Raw genomic sequence first — 19,265 nt, forward strand, 5'->3', positions numbered from 1 at the left:
AAATCTCTAAAAGTAGTTTCAGGGTTGATCTAGGATCTGCTGGACATGTGTTTGCTTTGAATGCAGGATCAGATTCTTGAAGAGTTTGGTAGATCCAGAGCTGGTCTTAATGTGTGGAAAGGGGGGGAGGAGGGAAATAGCCACACAGGTTTCGAGAAGAAACAGAGCAGAACGACTGGAGAGAGTTTACAGACAATGTCTCGCACACATAGATATACACACACCCACCCACACACACACACACTTCTTGGACATGAAGGTCTCTGGTGGGAATTGGGCTTTGGCACAGAGAGACTTGAGGACAAATGACCTGAGGACCAAACCTGCACAAGTAGAAAGTAGGACGGCACGATAAGAGCTAAAATCATAACAACTGCTTCGCTTGATAGTAAAATCAAAATGATTTATCACAGAATAGCCTGGAGCCTATCCCACAGGACTCGGGGCACTAGGCAGGGGAGACCCTGGACGAGGTACCAACCCATCACAGGGCACAATCGCACACATTCACACACTACAGACAATCAGCCTACAACGCATGTCTTTGGACTGGGGGAGGAAACCCCTGAAGCACGGGGAGATCATGTAATCCCCACACACACAGTGCAGAGACAGGAATCAAACCCCCAACCCCAGAGGTGCAAGGCAAACCTGCCAAGCCACCGTGTCCCTGCGTGACTAATATCCTAACTGCAGAATATAAGCACCAGTTAGACTGGCGCTAAAACAAATACATGAAGCATATGAAGCATGTGATTTAATCTTAAGAAATCAAAAGTTAGCCCAGTATTGAGAAAGCTACATTAAAAATATAGTTAAGCTACAGTTACTGCACTTAATTTAAAAAGTGGGAATTTCTAATAGCTTATAAAGCTTAATATATCTGACCCAGTACCCAGCTTTAATCTAAGTCAGTATTGCTATTGATTACATTTAACTCATTAAGTCAAAAGTCGTGGACACGATCTGAACATGTTTAATTGAGCAACTCTAGCTATCTCTTTTTTATGCACACAACGCGCACACACACACACACACACACACACACACAAATGCAGGTCTTGCTTCCCTTCCCTCCAGACAAAATCTCCAAACAATGGCCAGCCAGTGACTAAAGCCGTTTAACAGACACCCTCACCATGCTGCTCACTGCTGGAGCTCAGTGCTTAAAAAGGCCCTCCAGTACACACATACAGAGAGAGAGAGAGAGCGAGAGAGAGAGAGAGAGAGAGAGAGAGAGAGAGAGAGAGCGAGACACAGTACTGCCTAAAGCCTGATGGCCTAATAAGTAAAAGGCTGAAGTCGAGACACTATTGTGGCTGACATTTTATGGCCTTTCTTAACAAGGATGTAATACAGCTGCCTCAGAACGTCATCAAATTCAGATCAGGACTGTTCGTCTTTACAAAAAGTGACACTGAGTGGGAAAAGTTGTATTTAGACACCTGATTCACATCTGTGTGTTCAGTCCGGGCACATGCTGTTTTAACGGAGCGAGTGCTATACACTTTTTTGGCAGTTTGTCACTGCTGGCTTCCTGTCTGGCAGCAGAACTGAGACACTCATGCAATATTTCCACTCCTCCTCTCCCGCTCTTTTTAAAGGACTGTACGGGTACGGCTTACTAATACTGACCAACCAGGTACATTCAAGGCCAAAATGGTGACCACATCCTTTGTCATGATCTGAGAGCAATGACAAAAAGGACATACACACACCTCACTGATAGATGTAAAGGAAAATGTAGGCTTTCTGAAAATGGTCTAGTTTTTCCTCTTGTCAGAGCACTTCTTTGGGATTAAAAGCTGGGTACAAAGCCCCTTCCTCTCTCAACCACTATCTCTACTTGTCCCCTCCTCTCACAGGAAAAGCATCTCCAGCTGTTGGACAAACACCGAAAATGAGCTCCTTGTTCTTCCCTTCTCTCGCTCTCTTGGTCTGTGTGAAACTAATGGGATGAGTCTCTGTTGGTTTATCTCACCTTTCTTTTGCTCTCGCTCTCCCTGGAGACAGTGAGGGAAGAATATAGGACAGAAAAAGGTCTCTCCACTGTTCTGTGCAGTGTATCGCTGCTTATTTCTGCTGGTCTGGGATCAGTTTGGAGGTTAGGGATGGGCATTATGATGATGTGATATCGATATTACGGAACAGTACATCCATATACCCTTGTCTACACATATCACATCAGTGCTTTTAACAATGAACTCGGTCATTGGTTAGTCACAGTAACTAGACATTAAAATAAATTTTTATTGATGCATTTTCCCCCTACGTTTCCTGAAACCATTAAAAGCTGGTGAGAAAGTGTGCATATCTGGTCACGTGACTTTACAGGGAAAATGTAGAGCAAATGTATATTATTTATTCATGTTACAGATATATAGCAGTTTATCAGTGTTAGAGATTTGACATTATATACACAGTTTTGGCAGAACATGAATTATTAATACAGTCCCCTCTGAAAGTATTGGAACAGCAAGGCTATACACTGAAGACATTTTGGTTTGAGATCAAACAATGAATATGAGACAACAGATCAGTATTTCAGCTTTCATTTCCTCATATTTACATCCAGATGTGTTACACAGCTTAGACCATGGCACCTTTCAGAGGGGACTGTATAATAAAAAATAAAGAATTATTTATAATATAATAAACTCTGCTTTATTAGTGGCATTAATTGAAACAATATGAAAGTGCTGATCTTTCGGTTGAAACAGCGCAATATGAAATGGATGAAATGTGCTGATCTGTGTAGGAATAGTAGTCAATAATACAATTGCCTTAAAAAAAATTAATCTAAGTGAGCAGAGCGGTTTGTCCCTGTGCTTTATGTTTACGTGGTTTTTACAAGATTTGCATAAAGCCTCCTAGCGAGTTATGCTTATATTGAAGTTCATGTACTTTTCTTCTGGTCCTCTGACCTACAAATGCAAAAAAAAAAAAGCCCGCCACATCAGTACAATTAGTAGCACTCAGATGCACCAAGTGCATTTGGAATTCAATTTCTTTTGCACTAACTTCTTCACGTCTGGACCTGAACTTTGCAGAATAAGCTTTGCGGCTATAATAATGCTAAAAAGTACATGGTACCTGGTGTGTGTTTAGTAGTTTGTTCTGATAGGAGCCTCATCAGTTCACCTCACAGAACCTTTTAAACGAACATCTGGATGGACATGACTGAGAAAACAACAGCGTCACTTCACAAAGTCAAAGCCCCCATGGTATTGACGCTTGTGTATGGACTAATATGAACAGGCACAGGTTATTTTATCTGGTAAACCTACTACATAGGTGCACATAGTAGGTATACAGCTACTCGGTATAGTCTGACAGTATAAAACACATGAAATACCGTTACATATCTCCCTCTCTCCTTCTATCGAGCCACACATGATTTTATGGAGATGCCAGTGATCCCGACCCTTTCTGCTCTCCGGACCTGCCTGATCCATCCTGATGCCCTACCTCTGGATGGAGCTCTTATCAACTGGAGGCTACATTCTGCCACTGAGGACGACCCCAAGCAGTCCAGCCTGGAGATTGCTGAGGATGGTGCCGCTTGAAGTACCATGGAAATGGTTTTGGACCTCAATTCCACATGGACATTTTTGTTGTGGTTGCAGGGACTACAGTTGCTGCTATGGCCTCAGGACTGCAATTACCACATACAGTTTTGCACTCAAGTCTCCTTTAGTGAATGGTGGATCCGTTCAACAATACAGACTTCATATAAAAACCATAATGAACTTCCTTTTACTTTCACACTATCCGGTGTTACCCAGATGAGGACGGGTTCCTCTCCTCATATCATCTTAGGGAGTTTTTCCTCGCCACCAGCACGCTCAAAAGGACTAAACTCACACACTTAAAATCTATATCCTGTGTTTATATATTTCTGTAAAGCTGCTTTGAGACAATGTCCATTGTTAAAAGCGCTACACAAATAAAACTGAATATTGCTACAGTGATTAGTCAATAGGTTTCCACATTTGCAACTCTTTCTAACATGTGTTGTGTAAAACTGTGCAAGGGAAAGCATGCGCATTCACTCAGGAGGTCTTTTTTTATGATCTGCTCTGTTTTCTTTTCTTTTCTTTTTTTTTGTGCCATGTCCAGATCCTGAGACACAATCAAAACCAACCGATCGCGCGTATGACGTCATTGCTCCGCATCCTCAAGCGGCTGCTCTATCAATAATGATCTGCTTCCGGTTGTCCCGTGTTCGTGCGCGTGCACGGATCATTAGTATAAGGATAAATAAATGGGAAAGGGGAATTAATCGCAGCGACCTGACTCTTGACTAATCCAGGAGCTGAAAGGTGTATATCGGATTTAAAGGCCCCTAATGTTACTCACGTAGTGTTTGGACGGATGCCGTCTTTTCTCCACGTCCACCACTTTCACATCCAAAACGGTCCGGAGCTGCATTCTGGAACCGGTGTGTACTGAAAAAATGATCTTTATTTATTTATTTAAATGAAAGCAGGAGAGAAATCCCGAGCTAAATTGCGCGGTAGTGTGGGACACAGAGCGGGACAGTCACGGAGAGGTTTTTGCTCGAATATCGCCGCTGTTCTTTTCTTCATGAAAGCAGCGCTCGAGTGTTTCTTCTCGACCCGTCCGCTTTCTCTTCTTTTCTCTTTACCGCCGGTGTACTTACTTCTGCGCACGGACACTACAGCACAAATACCGAGCACTCCAACTTCTTTATTACCGCCTCGTGGAGGAAAAAATAAATCTCGAGATCTGTTTATTCTAACGGCGGGATCGATTTTCCTTCCGTGGAGCTCGAGGAGAATCCAGACTGACACGTCCCCTCCGCTCGGTCCGAACCGAAACACCGGGCTATTAACGTCCGCGCGATAAGAAGAAAAAAAACAGATATATAATCAAATAGTGAAGTAATTGAATGCTGTGTCCCTGGTCATGTGATAACTACAATAGCCTGGCTGTAAATGTGGTTAAACGTGAGCGGGCTGCCTACCAGAAGCCCACGGCTTCTCCTTTAAATGTGAGCGCGCGATCCCGTTGGCTTTAAGGCTCGCGCTTGTGTTCTTACTCGAATCCGAGTGTTGGGAGTCGATTCCGGGAGTCGGTTCCGGGTCAAGCATCTTGTCAGTTGAAAACAATTCGGTGAACTCAAGGTTGTGAATGAACTGACACTAATGTTTAACCAATCTGATGTCATATCTCTCAGGGATGACGGGTTTAACGGCTGCTTTAAATCTGAATGAGCTGAATGAATCTTTTACCTGACTCTTCTTTAATCTAAAATGCTGAAGTGTTGATGGTGCTGTTTTATTGTAAGCCAGGTTTTTTTATATACATTTTTTACCATGTTTAGGAATGTAAAACACTGCTGTTTTACTGAGTCAGTGAGAACCAAATCGCCTACTCTGCGCGAATTTGAGCCGAATCAATTTCTCCGTGTTAAATATTATATTGAGTCTAAAACTTTGAATCAAGTTGATTCTTGATTCCCTGATTCCCGGAATCGGTGAATCGATTCCCAGCTTTACTTGTAGGCCTGTGTGTGCAATGGGCCGGGCTAGTAGTGTGTAAAGGGATCATTGTAGGAGAGGAATAAGACACCAGAGTGAAAGCAGAAGGAATTGGACCTAAAACAACTACACATCTGCTGCTTGTTTTCTTGCCATTAATGTGGTGGGGGTATTATTGCTCAGGTCATTGTGGCACCAAGCGGATTCCATCCAGCTAGCGCTTTTTTAATGAGCTTCTTCCGGCTCAGTTAGTTTTAAGTAGGATACACATCGCCGACACATTTCTAGCACATAATCTCCTTATCAGTTCTCATACCAGAAAAGTTGCTGTACCCGAGTTGAATAAATTCAACACTATTTATTAGATTAGACAGATGATCCGCTGCCAATAGAACGGCAGCCCAAGAAAACTGCATGGATACAGATGTGCTCATGAACAGCTGGCTATTGATTTGATCACGGCGTCCCCCTGTGGCCATGTTTCGCCCAAACACTCTCCATTTACATAGTGTATACGTTCATTCAGTGTATTGAGTCATCAAAATGACTGTAAAATGTTCCAACTTAAATTTCCTTCTATAATTTTAGGGCAATTCTTTAAAGTGTAAAATGCATTGAACTGTGATCTCATGACGAATTTCACCTCTGTGTTACCTTTTTAAAAAGCTCTAGTCAGACCTAGACTGCAAAATTATATAGAGAACCCCGATACTCTTTACCCAGATAACGCTGCTTCACTCAGTGTCAATTATCAGTTGTCAATCAAAGGTCTGTTAATTTATTAAAAATGTTGAAAATCTCAAGCTTATTATTTTAGTTATTTAAAAAATAATGAATTAAGTGGAACCATAAGCAAGTTTTGCTCTATAGGTCTGGCGCTTACATGATCACTGAATTAAATGCTGTATTAAAAAGCAGAAATCGAACATGATCGAATGATATCTTTCATACCCCAGTTTAGAAAATCACTGAGCTCAAACAACATGTAAATCGATTGCTATCTGTAAAAGCTATCTGTAAAACAGGCATATGTTGGACAGATTAATATCAAAGTCAATTTGCAAGCAAATGATAATTATGAAATCTGTCAACAGTGTATCAAAAATAGTTGTGAGAAATTTGGAAAAGGCATATGGACAGCAAACTCCTGCAGAGCCCCATGAGCACTCAGCCAGGCGCTTTAAGAAAATCGAGACTTGAATGTTCTTTGCTTAGACAGGATAAAGATTTGGGGCGTGTAAGTTTCCCAGATCGTTTCAAACCCTGTTATTATAAAACAGTATAATAGGCATCTGTTGTACTGATGATGTCACTGTTACACTCTAAGAACCTCAGCGCCACATCCAGGGCTTCTCTGCTCAGGTTACCGCTGTAATTCTGCCTCACGCTGGACAAGATGTGCAGCACATGGCAACCCTTCTCAGCATCTGAAATCAGACAGTATGAGCAAGAACTGGGATGTTAAAGAGTAATTCCAACAGGGAAACAATCTGTATTACCTTATTTGGATCATTTCTGACTTTAAACAAAAACGTGATAGTCCTGATGTCATAGTCCATGACATCAGCTTGACATCATTTATATTAATTAAAATGGTTGCAACACTACTGCATATGTGGCCATGGATTTTGAGCTTTTGAACTTTTTTCTGGAGATTGTATTTTGCAAATTTTTTTTTTGCATTGTGTTTATACTATTCAATAGGTTTATATAAGTCTTTTTTAATATAATAATTTATTTATTTATTTATGTTTTCCTGAATGTGGCATCCCGAACCAAGAAGTAGTAGTATGGACACATCTCGACACATCTGGCATAAAACAAACAACGATCAATAATGTAATGTTTATTTATGAAGTAGTTTCATGTGAGTCTCATTGTCATAATTAATTCACTGGTGCATGGGTCTTAATTTCAGAGCTTTTTCAATATGCGTAAGTAAATATAACATGCAACTTGTCTGAACAAACATCCATTGTACCATCTAATTTGTTTCACAAGAAGCCCAGATCTGACAACAAGCACATATTAATTACAAACACAAGAGATACTTTAAGTTCACCACTTCATTATAAAGTGAACTGGAATCTGTTGGTCAGCAGGTGTGGATAAATGGTCTGTAAAAACACCTTTGACAGTAGTGCTGCTTGTAATTCAAATCACAGTTTTATATTAAAACACTCATTATTGTTTCAATAGTATTGTTTTTATGTTATTGTTTCAATAGTTACAACACATTCACAGAAGTTTTTTTATGGAAGGAATCTCCAGTGTCAGTGCTTTGTAATCAGAGGTGGGTAAAAAAAAAAACACATTTGTGTTGATTTTGATGTTTTGGATCATTGTCCTGCTGGAAGATCCAACCATGAGTCATTTTAAGCTTCCTGGCAGAGGCAGTCAGGCTTTCATTTAATATCTGTTAATATTTGATAGAGTCCATGATGCCATGTATCCTAACAAAATGTCCAGATCCTCTGGGAGAAAAACAGCCCAAAAACATTAAAGACACCATATTTAACCGTGGGCATGAGGTACTTTTCCATATGGCTACCTCTCTGTGTGCGCCAAAACCATCTCTGGTGTTTATTACCAAAAAAGCTCTACTTTGGTTTCATCTGACCATAGAACCCGATCCCATATGAAGTTCCAGTAGTGTCTGGCACAATGAAGACACTTGAGTTTGTTTTTGGATGAGAGTAGGGTTTCTTTTCTTGAAACCCTTCCAAACAACTGGTGGTGATGTAGGCGACTTCAGATTGTAGTTTTGGAGACTTTCTGACCCCAAGACGCAACTAACTTCTGCAATTCTCCAGCTGTGATCCTTGGAGATTTTTTGGCCATTCAAACCATCCTCTTCACAGTGCGCTGAGACGATATAGACACACGTCCAATTCCAGGTTGATTCATAACATTTCCAGTTGACTGGAACTTCTTAATTATTGCACTGATGGTGGAAATGGGTATTTTCAATGCTTTTGAAATTTTCTTATAGCCACTTCACATTTTGTGAAACTCAACAACCTTTTGCCGCACATCACAGCTATATTCCTTGGTCTTACTCATTGTTATGAATGACTAAAGGAATTTGACTAGGAAGCGGCTTATACTTCCGGTTAGTAAAAAAAACCCAAAAAAAACCACTAGTCATATTTGAAATTATGTTACCTTTCTAAAATCCACACACTAGACGGTAAAGTACACCGTGCATAGTGTATGTGTAGAGTACACCACTTGGGACACAACTTTAGTATTTACTCTCCGAAGCGTGTTTTCTGAACCGAAGTAACGTAATGAGTAAATCTCCCCCATGCCACGCGCAGACCAACTAATCCATAATGAGATTATTGACAACGATTTTCATAATCGATTAGTTGTTGCAGCTTTAGATGCAATCATGTCAACATGGACCAGAATCTTGTTTTGAGAGCGAAGAGAGGCACTAGCCTCTTTTTTGATGTTACAAAATGGTTAAAAAGCATGATGTGTATTTCATTAATAAATTAAAAATATGAATAGTTGGCAAATTGCTGTAGGTTATACTGTAGAATACCCTTAGGAATAGCATGTGTATATAGTGGAAAATAATCAGCTTCAGGATGGGAACAGTAACTCTACTTTGCCCTGTAAGTATGAAATATTAAAAGAGAGGAGCACTAACTGCTTGGCTGCATATCACTTTACACACCCGAATCTCCGATGAACAATAAGGCTCTTTGGTGCACCAGCAAAGCTGGTGAAAATGGCTGCCACAAGACATGCAAAATATGCCTTTTCTGCTAAAAGAATAATTGATTCAGGTGATATAGCAGGGAATAAAAGATATCCAAAGGCAGAATAGCAACTTACATTTCTCTCTTTTGCAATCCTCTCTCAAGATTTCACAAATCGCCGCAAGTAAATCTTTGTCATGTTCAGTTACCTGCAGGAGACGTGCACAGGAATCACACTCAGTCGGTTTGTTTTCAATTGCAATTACTCCAATAGACAATACATTACTAAATGAATAGCTTTCTCTAGCATGCTTTTAATCTTGCTACGGATCAATCCCTCACTCGTTCACTATTGACTATACAGACTGTTTTATATAGAGCACTATATGGAAAAGCAGTCAGACACTGGCCTGAATTCAGATAACGCTTTATAAGCGCGTGCGGTTAAAGTAAACTTGCTTTTATATAAATAATACGAGTGCCATTAAATTAACTAGAGAACTGAAACCACAGAAATACAAAAGTATTAAAAGTCATTTTCTGTAATAAAAATACAGCACTCACAAGTAAGTACAGGCTGCAGTGGTTATTAAACATTTTCTGTGTGTGTGTGTAGGCTGAAAATTGCCTTGCCTACATTGTACACCTCATCCTGAGACAGGACTTTGCGGAATATCTCTCCCTCCACCTGCAGAATCTTCAGGGTCTCTTTGAGGAGGTTCCGGCTCTGTGCAGGGATTATCGACCGAACAGAACCAGGCTCCTGAAAACACACACACACATTCATCATGATGAATTATTTCATTTCAGTCCTGGGTTCAGGATGTTTGGTGAATGAACAAAGAACAGGATCTTTTCAAATAATTTGAAAATTTAAAGCTTGCATATTTACTAGTGCGCTAATTCAAATGCACGGAATATCCTTCCATCCATTTTCTGTACCGCTTATCCTATACAGGGTCGCAGGGAGCCTGGAGTCTATCCCAGGGGACTTGGGGCATGAGGTGGGGGACACCCTCGACGGGGTGCCAACCCTTCGCAGGGCACAATCACACACCCATTCACACACTACGGACAATTTAGAGATGCCAATCAGCCTAAAATGCATGTCTTTGGACTGGGGGAGGAAACCGTGGTACCTGGAGGAAACCCAAGCACAGGGAAAACAGGGCGGAGGCGGGATTCGAACCCCCAACCCTGGAAGTGTGAGGCAAACATGCTAATCACTACGCTGCCGTGCCCCCTTAAGCACAGAACATATTACTTTTAATCTGCTAAAACTTGCTATTAAATCTTACAAGATTTTGGAAGTTTGCCCTCTCTGGTAGAAAAATGCTATTGCAAGCTACTTGCAGACAAACAAAATGTTGGTTTTGCTGCGTCCCAAACTGCATACTGCGCTCAAAGTGGTATGCCTAAATAGTAATGACACCACTATTGTACTGACAAACTGTTTAGTATGCTACTATGCAATTTAATACATACTCAACCCCTGTTCATTTGGTTTATGCTGTCTTTCACTCTCTCTCGCTCTCTTTCTCCTGATTGGTTGCAGGTTCTCGTTAGTCACAGTGCAGTCAGACTTCCGTTGTGCCTAAAGTTAAGATGTGATGTTTGACACTCCTCAGATGGCATATAGCATGTGTACTAAATTTACTATAGAGGTTTTTTTCCCCTGATTTTTGTCAATGTTAAGAAAAATTTATATGCACTGCATTATCACTGCTGAATTATCTCCTTCTGACATTCTTCCACACATATTTCTCACTTTTATAATTACCCAAGAGGCTGCGTCTTTTCTCATTATCATGCCCAGATGAATCCTAAAACAATGTAATCCATAAATAAAAAGTCCCTGTATATAATTACAGCCTACAAAATATTTCTGGAATACTAATTACAGTTCACCTGTCAAATACGTAGTACGACGAAAAATAAGTAGTTTTGAGTGATACAGATAGACTTTTAATGCATTGTAAACTGGATGATCACTACGTCAGGTGCTTTACCTGTTCCGCTGATGTGTTTGGACCAGGCTGTTGGATGAGCGGGTATAAAAGATACTCGACATCATAAGGTCGAAACCTGGTCACCTCCTTCTCTTTTAGGAACTCCTTCAAGATGTGAACCGACTGACCAAGAACAGACTGGAAACTCGAGGGTCCGCTAATACAAAAAAACAAAACAAATGCATGAAAATAACTAACCTCAAAGACATTTTAATCTCTTGGCACAATTACTTAATGAAGAACAGCCTACCTATCACTGGATCATATGGGTTGATTTTTAGGTACAGTTCTGTGAAAAAGTATTTGCCCCCATCCTGATTTCTACTTTTTTCTGAATATCTCATACTAAATAGTTTTAGATCTTCAAACGAAATACAACATAAAACAAAGGAAACCTGAGTTAACAGACAATGCAGTTTTTATTTATTTTTATTTTTTTAAAATGAAAAGAAAAAAAAATTCTCCAACACCTATCACCAATGTGAAAAACTAATTGCCCCCTTAAACTTAAAATCTGGATGTGCCACCTTCAACAAGAATAACTGCAACCAAACGCTTCCGATAACTGGAGATCAGTCTTTCACTTACTTCTAGGACTAGGATTTACTCCTATGCTTTGGATCATTGTCTTGCTGCACAATTTCGTTGCACTTGAGTTTCAACTTATGGACTGAAGACCGGACATTCTACTTTAGGAGAAATTTAAGCAGAATTCATGTTTCCCTCAATTATTGTAAGTTGGCCAGGCTCTGAAGCAGCAAAGCATCCCCACACCATCACACTTCCACCACCATGCTTGGCCATAGGTATGATGTTCTTTTTGTGGAATTCTGTGTTTGATTTACTCCAGATGTAACGGGACCCCTGTTTTCCAAAACAGTTCCACTTTCGACTCATTAATCCACAGAACATTCTCCCAAAAGATTTGAGGATCATCAAGGTGTGTTTTGGCAAAATTCAGATGAGCTTTTACATTCTTCTGAGTTAGCAGTGGTTTTCACCTCACCACTCTTCCATGGATGCCATTGTCAGTGTCTTTCTGATAGTGGAGTCATAAACAGTGACCTTTTTTGATGCAAGAGAGGCCTGTAGGTCCTTTGATGTTGTTCTTGGCTCTTTTGTGACTTCCTGGATGAGTCGTTGTGCTGTTGGAGGAATTTTGGAAGGTCAGCCACCTCTGGGAAGGTTCACTACTGTGGTGAGTTTTTCCATTTGGAGATAATGTCTCTCACTGTGGTTCTTTAGAGTCCCAGAGCCTTTGAAATAGCTTCATAACCCTTCAATCACTTTCTTCCTCATAATTTCTGGAATTTCTTTCAACTTTGGCATAGTGTGTTACTGGGTAAGACCTTTTAACCAATTTCATGCTGTTGAAAAAGTTCTATTTAAGTGTTGGTTTGATTGAACAGGGTTTGCAGTAATCTGAATGCAGTTTCATAGATTTGGGGAATTGGTAACTACTGGGGAAAATATATTTTCACACAGGCCCAGTTGGTATTGGATAACTTTTTTGTTTCAATAAATAACATTATCATTTAAAAACTGTATTTTGTGTTTACTCAGGTTGCCTTTGTGTGTGTATATACACACACCAATACAGTACACACATTTTCTGAAAAGTTTCCAGGTTGCCAATATATTTTACAATAACTGACTCACTCAGTGGAGCTTGCACTAAGCTCACTGGATTGGACATCGAATGGTTTGTCATAGCAGTCTCTGTAGAGCTGAGGCATCTCCAACATCCGGGAGATCTGCACACTCATCACAGGATCGTTCACTTTATCTGGACACAAAAAAAAACAACAAGAAAAAGGAAAATACATGACTTAGTTCAACTCTCTATTACAGTACATACAGCTCACTGAAACTGGACAGTTAAATATTAGAAAAACATTGCCTGGTCTTTTTCCCTTCTTTAACTGTCCAGTTTCTGTGAGTTTGAGGATCCATGTTTTGTGCATCCTGAGATGCTTTTCTGCTCACCACGGTTGTAAAGAGGGGTTATTTAATTTACCCTAGCCTTCTGTCAGTATCAAGGTGTTTCTCCATCTCAGAACTGCTGCTCACTGGATTTCTTTTTCTCTCTTTACTCAGACTGTCGTGTCATGAGCTAAGCATTTCAGTAACTATATCCCGAAGTGGTACATTCTCAGAGGAAGACCACTAAGTGTATTAATTAATGCAAAAGGAAAATGTCTGGAAACAAACCAAGGCCAAAAATTACATTGCAATATAAAATACATTTCACACAGCAAGGCTGATAATTAAATATTCTTCCAGATGTGTGGCGCGCTCTACCCGAATACCAAGATTATTCTGAATTTCGTTGAGGGCATTGAGGGCACTCGGGCCAGTTTCCCAAAAAAGCACTGTAACGTTAAGAAAGGTCATCTTAAGTAGTTGAGAGCGTATTCAGTATGATGCTCAGTCAAACATTTAGACAGTATATATGTTGTGATGCTGTGGGTCTGGACAGAAATTTTAAGAGAATCTTAAGATTGTTTTTATAGCGAGTCTGTAATGCCTGCATAAGGATTCAAGTGCATCTCTGCAGCTTGCTTACAAAACGAGGAGGCCATGATCTCTCTCTGCTCACGCGAAGTTTTAAGGGAACCGCGTACTCGGAGCAGATCTCCAATCTCCAACACTGAGCTGCTCCTCTCTGCCTCCTGGAGCTTCCTCAACTGCTCCTCTATGTTAAAGCCACCTCCAGCAGGACCTCTAACTGCAGCTAACATAACAATTATAGCTTCAGTTCAGGCAAAAAAAAGTAAATGTGGTTAAGAGAGAATGAAATCTAGCCGGAAATGAAAGCCTTACCCTTTACCGAGTCTCCATGATCTCGCCATTTCTCATCTTTCCAGCACAGGCAGTTGATGACTCCGGTACTGTCATCCACTAATATTATATTATATTATATATATATATATATATATATAGAGAGAGAGAGAGAGAGAGAGAGAGAGAGAGAGAGAGCAAACATTAATCAGCATAAAGCTTCTTCATGAAGCTAAGATAACTTATGGACCACAATGAAACTGAATTACTGCACCGTAGTATAAATTTTGATTTATTTAAAGAGCAAGGAACATTTACAGTATAAGACACATGTATCAGGTTTACCTCCGTAGCAGTAAAAGTCTTCTCTCTCCCGTCTGTACACCACAGTGCCTAGTACATCCACCTGGAACAGCGGGTGACTTTTATAGAAGAAGATTCCTGTGGGTAATAAAAAAAATATGTATTTTAAATGTACAACTGTGCAAAACAATTGTATTGTATTGTTGTTTAAAAGCTTTAGTTTCCACTTCATCAAGGGTTCGTGCTTTAATCCTAGAACATTGCCACGTGGAAAACCTGGAACTTGTCGAGACTCTCTGATCTGTAGGATGTCTTTAACATAAAGCCTGGCGTAGGCAGAGAACACAGGGTCCAGTCCCCACAGCAGTGAAGGCGGTTCATCTTCAGCACAGCCCTGATCACCGTCCATCATACATGAATCCTAGATACAGAATATACAGGTGCATCTCAAAAAGAGAATATCGTGGAAAAGTAAATTTTTTTCAGTAATTTAATTTAAAAAGTGGAACTTTCATATATTGTAGATTCATTACATATAAAGTGAAATATTTCAAGACTTTTTTTGTTGTAACCTTGATGATTACGGCTTACAGCTCATGGAAATCAAAAACGCAGTATCTCACAATGTTAGGACAGAGAATTTATAATACAGAAATGTCGACCTTCTGAAAAATATGTTAATTTATGCACTCGGTATTTGGTCGAGGCTTTAATCCTTTTGCATGAATTACTGCATCAGTGCGGCGTGGCATGGAGGCAATCAGCCTGTGGCACTGCTGAGGTGTTCTGGAAGTCCAGGTTGCTTTGATAGCGGCCTTCAGCTCGTCTGTATTGTTGGGTCTGGTGTCTCATAGATTCTCTATGGGGTTCAGGTCATTCGAGTCGGCTGGCCAATCAAGCACAGTAATACCATGGCCAGCAAACCAGTTACTAGTAGTTGTGTCACTGTGGGCAGGTACAAATCCTGCTGGAAAAGGAAATCAGCATCTCCATAAAGCTCGTCAGCAGATGGAAGCATGAAGTGCTCTAAAATCTCCTGGTAGACGCTGCATCGACTCTCGACTTGAGAAAACACAGTGGACCGACACCAGCAGATGACATGGCACCTCAAATCATCACTGACTGTGGAAACTTCACACTGGACTTCAAGCAGCTTGGATTCTTTTCCTCTGCATTCTTCCTCCGGACTCTGGGACCTTGATTTCCAAATGAAATGCAAAATTTACTCTCATCTTCTCCATGATTGTGGTTGTGTGTACTAAACCACACTGAGAGATTAAAGGCTCAGGAAACTTTTGCAGGTGTTTTGACTTAATCAGCTGATTAGATCTCTTCTCAGGTCGACATTCCTGTATTATAAATTTAATATTTTGCGATACTGAATTTTTGATTTCCATGAACAGTAAGCCATAATCATCAAGATTAAAACAAAAAAGCTTGAACTATTTCATTTTATGTGTAATGAATCTAGAATATATGAAAGTTTCACTTTTTGAATTAAATTACGGGGGGAAATGATCTTTTCCACGACATTCTAATTTTTTTAAAATGCACCTGTAGAAGTATAGTATTAGCAGAGAGGCAGGAGACAGGCTTGACTTAATGGACAAAAGAAAAGAAAAACCACTACATAGACAACGCATGTTTCTAAAAGAAGTCTATATTGCTAAAAATAAATAAATAAATAAAATAAAATAAAAAATAATTTAAAAAAATTGCTTAGTTGGCAAGTAAACTGACAGACAACGCTTCTTTGTCCTTTGTGGACTGAAGGCCAAATACTGCCTTATCTAAGGTCAGAATAACATCCACAAATGCACACACGGCTGTATTCCAAATAGCGCCGCAATGGACATATAGTGCACTAGTTAGAGTGCACACGCCATTATTTTATATATTCACTTATATAGTGAGTAGCGAGTCATTTGTACTTCGGCTCACGAATTCAACGCCCGCTTTAACAGCTTAGCTATTTTTTATGAGCTACTTAGTTATCTGCATTAAAGGATATTGAAATGCCACATGGAAGAGTAAATCTGAAAATAAAAAAAAATAAATAACTCACTGTAGCTACAGCTAAAGCGTGAGTAACAGGAAACCGGACAAGATGTCCTTATTCTTCGCTATTTCTCCGACTGTCACATACAGACTGAGAGCACACACTGCCCCCTAGCGTACTGAGTGGATATGGCAGTTAAACCAACAGTACGACATTTAGGATGCGTCTCAATCAGCTCCTTAGTTCAGGGGGATGCTTCTCAATACTCAAAATGATGCTTCCTCGTTTCCTCGCTCCTCCGTCCTCCAGCCCGTGACCCGGAAATCGATCGAAGTGGAAGTCAACCATCTTGAAGGAGGAACGAGGAGCTATAGTAGTAGCGAGGACACACAGGTGTATTCTATGCGGAAGTGACGCACGTATAAATTCCCCTCCTCCTTTACATCTGCCACAATCTCAAGCAAAAAGTCATTTGATGATATGGGATTTTGTGTGAAATATAATTAAATAATAATATGCTTACAATGAGTATTGTAATTAATTGATACTTGCATGTTTGGATACGCAAAGCCGCACAAAAATGTGTATATTGTGTATAATGATGTATTATTCATTCATTCGTTGTAGAATAACCCAGACATTTCACATACTATCAGTGCATTTAGCTTTATTAAGAATTTAATTTAATTTATTAACCAAGCTCCAACAATATAACGGCAGATCAATCAATTAATCAATCAATCAATAAATAAATAAGCTTAACGGCAGATCCCTGAAGCGCAGTGAGGTCACCCAGCCAAGCACAGTCATCATTCACTTACGTCGCTTTGGAGTGACGCTTGAGAGAGCGAGGATATTCCATTCGACTTGCTTCGATTCCTCTCTCCTTACATCTCATCCTTGCATCCTTTCCTCACATCCTAAGGGGGTGGAGCTAAGATGCAAGGAAAGGAAGCGAGGAAATGAGGATGCACACATAAGAAATCAGAACCACCCACTATGTTCCCTTACTGGAAATGACGTAATATTTTCTGAAGCCTTAAAAGAAGGGGGACGAACTCTTAACCAACTTCATCTACAAATGTAAGTATCTTCATATCGTTGTAGCTCTCAAATGAATACTTACATTAGTGTTTTATTTGGCATTCTATATACGGTTTGTTTGAGTCTAACAAGTTTTAAGTGTTTAATGATTTTTTTTTTAATCCTCTAGCTAGCATACGATCCTGCTTGAAGTTCCATGACAGAAACGCATTTTATTGATCTAACAAATTTCTATAACATGTAATGTCAGAAAGATATTGGTCCTGCCTGTTGATAAATGCCAGTGGTGAGATTTTACAACACGATTACGTAGTCATGTCACCAGATATTGAGTCATCAGTGTCCCAATGTTTAGTGAGCCAGGGCCTGAACTAGTGTACACGATAAACTGGTTCATGACCTAGGGAGCTGACTGAGACGCGTCCTTAGACCACAAATACAGTTTAACAATGAAGACCTTTGTAGTTCGAGTTTGCTTCTTTAGTTGTACACTACACCCAGCTAACAATTACTGGTTCTCAGAATGTTCTGGAGACATTTGTTTTTGGTTCTGGATTATTTTCCTTCCCAAAACAAAAGTGCTCCTGAAATATCTTTTAGGCCTTCGTCATGTTGTAAGACTCCTTCTGGGGGTTTCTGAAACATGAAAGAAACAAGAACCCCTAATAGGTTCCTAGGAGAATTTGTCTTTATTTTATTTTCTTTTTTGTGTTGTACCTCTGGGTGGCACTCTCACAATAGACCAGAACAGAATAGTCCATAAAAAATGTAAATATTCTGACAATTTATATTAAAATATTCCAGCATTACATTCAAAATAATAAACACTGACCCATGCGAAAGTTTTTATTTTTCTAAATATAAATTCAATTAAATTTATATATATATATATATATATATATATATAACCTCAGTCTAAAATTTTACAGAACTTTCAACCATCACAATTTGAACATGTAATTGAAAAAATTTAGAAAAATAATGACTATATATATATATATATATATATATATATATATATATATATATATATAAAATTTTATAAGCATATGATTCACTCGTCCAATTATTATTATTATTATTATTATTATTATTATTATTATTATTAATAATAATAATGATAATAATAATATTAAATATATGAGCCTGCAAATTCTCCCATCTTTACACACCACAGACAACCTCAGTATATCAGAAGGTGTAGGAGAAATGTGATGTGCAGCAAAAATAAGCTTTAATGCACACACACACACACCAGGCGATGGCAGGAGATGATGTGATGTCATGATCTGATGATATTATCCAACATACACAACACACACACACACATTAATAACTGTGAGAGGAGGTCACTGAGTTGAGGATCTCTGCTTTATTACCAATGTGTTATCACAGTTATCACGTTCAGATCATTGTATTCAGGCTGAGAGCTAAAGCCGTTCATTACACTGAAATGAGTTCAGTTCTGATATGTTATCAAAAGCATAAAAGCAGAGGATCCTGATTCTCAGGTTCACATTTGGGTCGCCATAGAGACCAATTTCTGTGTAATTCTCTCTCTCCATGTCTCTTCTCCACAAATTTCCATTTGTATATTTAGTAACAAGTTCTACAGAACAAGCTTACATTGCTATATGTGCAAGAAAGTGCTACGTAAAGTTCCCACGCAGGTATTTCTTCAACTTGCCTGCCAGGTTTAAGACTGTAATAACATGCAAGTCTGGAGGATAACAGTAGTGTTGCTAAAACACACATCTGATCAGTGTTAGCATTAGTTACTGGGTTTGTAATTGTAATACATCATCGCCAGTGCTACCTGGTTGGCGGGTTTGTCTTTGGATCGTTTATTTTCGTCAGCAGAGCTGCCAATGGTAGTCAGTTTATCTGATGAGTCCACAAGGTCTATGACCCTTGT

General features: G+C 39.5%; 2 protein-coding genes across 7 annotated transcripts in view; both read right to left on the minus strand.

Moving 5' to 3' along the window:
• Positions 1-5,653, minus strand: part of sh3pxd2aa (SH3 and PX domains 2Aa) — a 121,696-nt gene extending 116,043 nt beyond the window's left edge. For all 3 annotated transcript variants that reach the window (XM_053614972.1, XM_053614973.1, XM_053614971.1), the window contains exon 1: positions 4,360-5,653. In XM_053614972.1, the coding sequence (XP_053470947.1) occupies positions 4,360-4,431 (72 nt within the window). In that variant the 5' untranslated portion in view covers positions 4,432-5,653. The remainder of the gene's footprint in view (positions 1-4,359) is intronic.
• A 33-nt stretch (positions 5,654-5,686) lies between these two features.
• stn1 (STN1 subunit of CST complex) lies at positions 5,687-18,171 on the minus strand. Of its 4 annotated transcripts, XM_053614979.1 has the most exons (11): positions 17,128-18,171; positions 16,373-16,674; positions 14,584-14,728; positions 14,350-14,445; positions 14,047-14,124; positions 13,790-13,957; positions 12,883-13,009; positions 11,224-11,380; positions 9,852-9,977; positions 9,351-9,423; positions 5,687-6,931 (listed from the first exon to the last, which is right to left on the minus strand). In XM_053614979.1, exons 3-11 carry the CDS (start codon positions 14,717-14,719, stop codon positions 6,774-6,776), a joined length of 1,119 nt encoding a protein of 372 aa, XP_053470954.1. In that variant the 5' UTR covers positions 14,720-14,728; positions 16,373-16,674; positions 17,128-18,171; the 3' UTR covers positions 5,687-6,773. The 4 variants fall into 4 exon arrangements, with proteins under 4 accessions (XP_053470954.1, XP_053470955.1, XP_053470953.1 ...); XM_053614980.1 differs by lacking the exon at positions 16,373-16,674; XM_053614978.1 differs by having other exon boundaries at positions 16,373-18,171.
• Positions 18,172-19,265: the final 1,094 nt, after the last annotated feature.

The sequence above is a fragment of the Ictalurus furcatus genome, chromosome 26 (genome assembly GCF_023375685.1).
Source record: "Ictalurus furcatus strain D&B chromosome 26, Billie_1.0, whole genome shotgun sequence".
Lineage (NCBI taxonomy): Eukaryota > Metazoa > Chordata > Actinopteri > Siluriformes > Ictaluridae > Ictalurus > Ictalurus furcatus.

What these genes read in the sequence shown, in the direction of transcription:
- stn1 (XM_053614980.1), bottom strand. Translation starts at nt 14,719, where the DNA reads ATGATGGACGGTGATCAGGGCTGTGCTGAAGATGAACCGCCTTCACTG. An exon ending in AGACTTTTACTGCTACGGAG is followed by an intron (nt 14,125 to 14,349) that starts GTAAACCTGATA and finishes ATATAATATTAG; the next exon opens with TGGATGACAGTACCGGAGTC. An exon ending in CTTAGTGCAAGCTCCACTGA is followed by an intron (nt 11,381 to 12,882) that starts GTGAGTCAGTTA and finishes TTTTTGTATTAG; the next exon opens with CGGACCCTCGAGTTTCCAGT.